This window comes from Microtus ochrogaster, chromosome 19, assembly GCF_000317375.1.
Source record: "Microtus ochrogaster isolate Prairie Vole_2 chromosome 19, MicOch1.0, whole genome shotgun sequence".
Lineage (NCBI taxonomy): Eukaryota > Metazoa > Chordata > Mammalia > Rodentia > Cricetidae > Microtus > Microtus ochrogaster.
Window position 1 is genome coordinate 28,807,126 of NC_022021.1, and position 2,675 is coordinate 28,809,800.

The window sequence follows — 2,675 nt, forward strand, 5'->3', positions numbered from 1 at the left end:
AAAAAAAAAAAAAAAAAAAAAAAAGGATGGATGAAGGACAGATGAAAGAAGATTTGATGGGTAGGCAGAGGTGGAAGGATCACAGAGCCTAGAGTTTTGTGAGCAAAACTGAGGGAAAAAGTGAGATACTGCCTCTAAAATTAACTCTGTGGGTAAGAGCACTGGGGACTGTAATTCAAATCCTTAGCACCCTCATACAACTAGGGCAGGGCTACTGTCTGTAACCCCAGCACTGGTAGACAGAAACAGGTGGTATTGGGAGCTTGCTGGTTAGCTAGCCTAGCCCAATCAGCGAATGTCAGATTGAGTGAGAGCGTCTCAAGAGATTAAGGCAGAGAACCACAGGACACCCAACACTCTTCTAGCTGCACACATGCTGCCTACCTCCTACAAAGAAGGAAACATGCTAGTAACTTTTACAGTTGGGAGATGAATACTCTTACTAAAAATTTCTGAAAGTTCAAATTGTGGTTTAATTTTATACTACTAAAAGAAGTTCTATATGTTTTATAATATACCAAACAATTATGTATTTAACATTATTTTAACTTAAAGATCTCATGAGTAGTCCCTAGATCAGTGATTGTCAACCTGTGGGTCATAACCTCTTTGGGATCAAATGACCTCTGTCACAAGTGCTTCATAATATATCACACATAATAGATATTTACACATTATGGCACACAACAACAAAATTAAAGTTATAAACCAGTAATAAAATAATTTTAGAGGGGATAACCACAATATGAGGAACTGTATTAAAGGGTTGCAGCTTTAGGAAGGTTGAGACCCACTACTTTACAATAAAGGGATAAGAAACAAGTTATCTGAAAGTGGAGCTTTCAGTGAGTTACTAGTTATTAGTAATTCAGAAAACATTTTTAGCGGTCAACTAGATAACTGATTCAATAAAAAATTATTGAATTCAATAAAGGAATTAAAACATAGCTTAAAATACTGAAGTACCTTTCTTCTACTAAAACACAAATAATTAAGAAAGATCTAAAAAGTTTTTTTAAGATCTATTTATTTTATGTATATGGTGCTCTAACTGCATGTACACCTGAATGCCAGAAGAGGGCATCAGATCCCATTACAGATGGCTGTGAGGCACCATGTGGTTGCTGGGAATTGACCTCTGTAAGAGCAGACAGAGCTCTTAACAACCAAGCCATCTTTCGAGGCCTAAAAAGTTTATTTTTAAAGGATAAAGGCCTTTATTAAATTTCATGCTATCAAATATACACTCACGTTTTGAAGGAGTTGCTCGAACCAATCATATCCAGTATCTCTACATGCTGCAACCTATGTTGAAAGGAAATGAAATTATTAAAATAAAGCATTTAAAACAACATTAAAAGGGCTGAGAAAGTTATAAAAATGAAAAAAGAGGCCATGGATTTGAAAGGCAGCAAGAAAGAGGATAGGAGAGGGTTTGGAGCAAGAAAAGGAAAAGAGGAAAATGTTGAAATTGTAGCTCATAAAACAAAAAAAGGCATTCATTTTAAAACAGACATTTTAGTTATGCTGTAACATGAAGGGTATGTCTACTTTTTAAATTTGAAAGGTTATATTTAAAGTAAAATTTTTACTCAGTAACTTAAACATCAAAAACATTAGTTTAATATTAAAAAGACTAATATGGTATCAAATCATAAAAATATAGTTTATGCCATGCTTTATCAGAAAAGTCTGTGAGATTTCAAAAAGTAAAAAAAAAATTTGTTCCTTAGTCCTCTGGACAATAGAAAATGGAGATGCTCATGAAACTGAGTATATAATTACTCAACACACATCAGCAAACTACAATCATTTATGTAATAAAACCTAAACTCTGAATGCTATCTGCAAGCTGCTAGCCCAGCAGTACACAGCTGTCCTCCGCTTTCTCTTTTCCTTTTTCAATTATGGAAGAAACAGAAAACTTCAACATCAATGCTTATACAAATGAGTATGAAGAAATTGAGCCATATGCAGACATCAGTTTCTTCTTAATTAAATCCCAGGAGAAGCTCTAAGGATACAAAGGAAGTAGCACTAATGGCAGGAACAGGTAGGTATTTCATCTCTGCAGTGACTTCAACCAGCTTTGCAATCCTAGTAACCACACACATGCCGATCGTTCTTACCACATCAGTGATGTTTAAGATCTTCCTTGTCATTGCTTCTTTGTCATTATGTGGAGTTGGAGTAAACCAGAGTTTTTGGAATGTTTCATTTACTAATTTCTAGAAGAAAAAGAAACCTAGTCAATTACTAGCAACAAAAAATTGGCAAACTTTTAATTGTAAATCCCCATTACAGCTAGCTAAAAAATAAATTTTCAGGGATTTATAAAATTTCCCTTTATAAATTTATAAAATTAAAGAAATTTATAAAATTTCTTCATGATTAAAATGACCAATTGATTTCCCAAATTATACATTTTTTCAAACAGTTAATGATGGGCAATACTCTGTTTAACCTACAGCTTCTGCATAAAATACTACAAAATAACTTTAAACATGTATTTATAAATGTGTGCCTACAGAGCTGTATATCACCTGTGTGCAAGTGTCTGCAGAAGCCAGAGCCAGCTTTGGAACTGGAATACAGGTGGCTGTGAGTTACCTGGTATGGATGCTGGAAATTGAACCTGGGGTCTCTGCAAGAGCAGCAAGTATACTGCCAAGCTA

At 34.4% G+C, this 2,675-nt stretch overlaps 1 protein-coding gene across 1 annotated transcript in view; it reads right to left on the reverse strand.

Annotated features, from left to right (window-relative positions):
• Nipbl (NIPBL, cohesin loading factor) overlaps positions 1–2,675 on the reverse strand; it is a 161,413-nt gene that overhangs the window by 29,201 nt on the left and 129,537 nt on the right. The window contains exons 30-31 of the mRNA XM_005356741.3: positions 2,130–2,228; positions 1,252–1,305 (exon numbers count right to left, since the gene is read on the reverse strand). Coding sequence (XP_005356798.1) covers positions 1,252–1,305; positions 2,130–2,228 — 153 coding nt within the window. The remainder of the gene's footprint in view (positions 1–1,251; positions 1,306–2,129; positions 2,229–2,675) is intronic.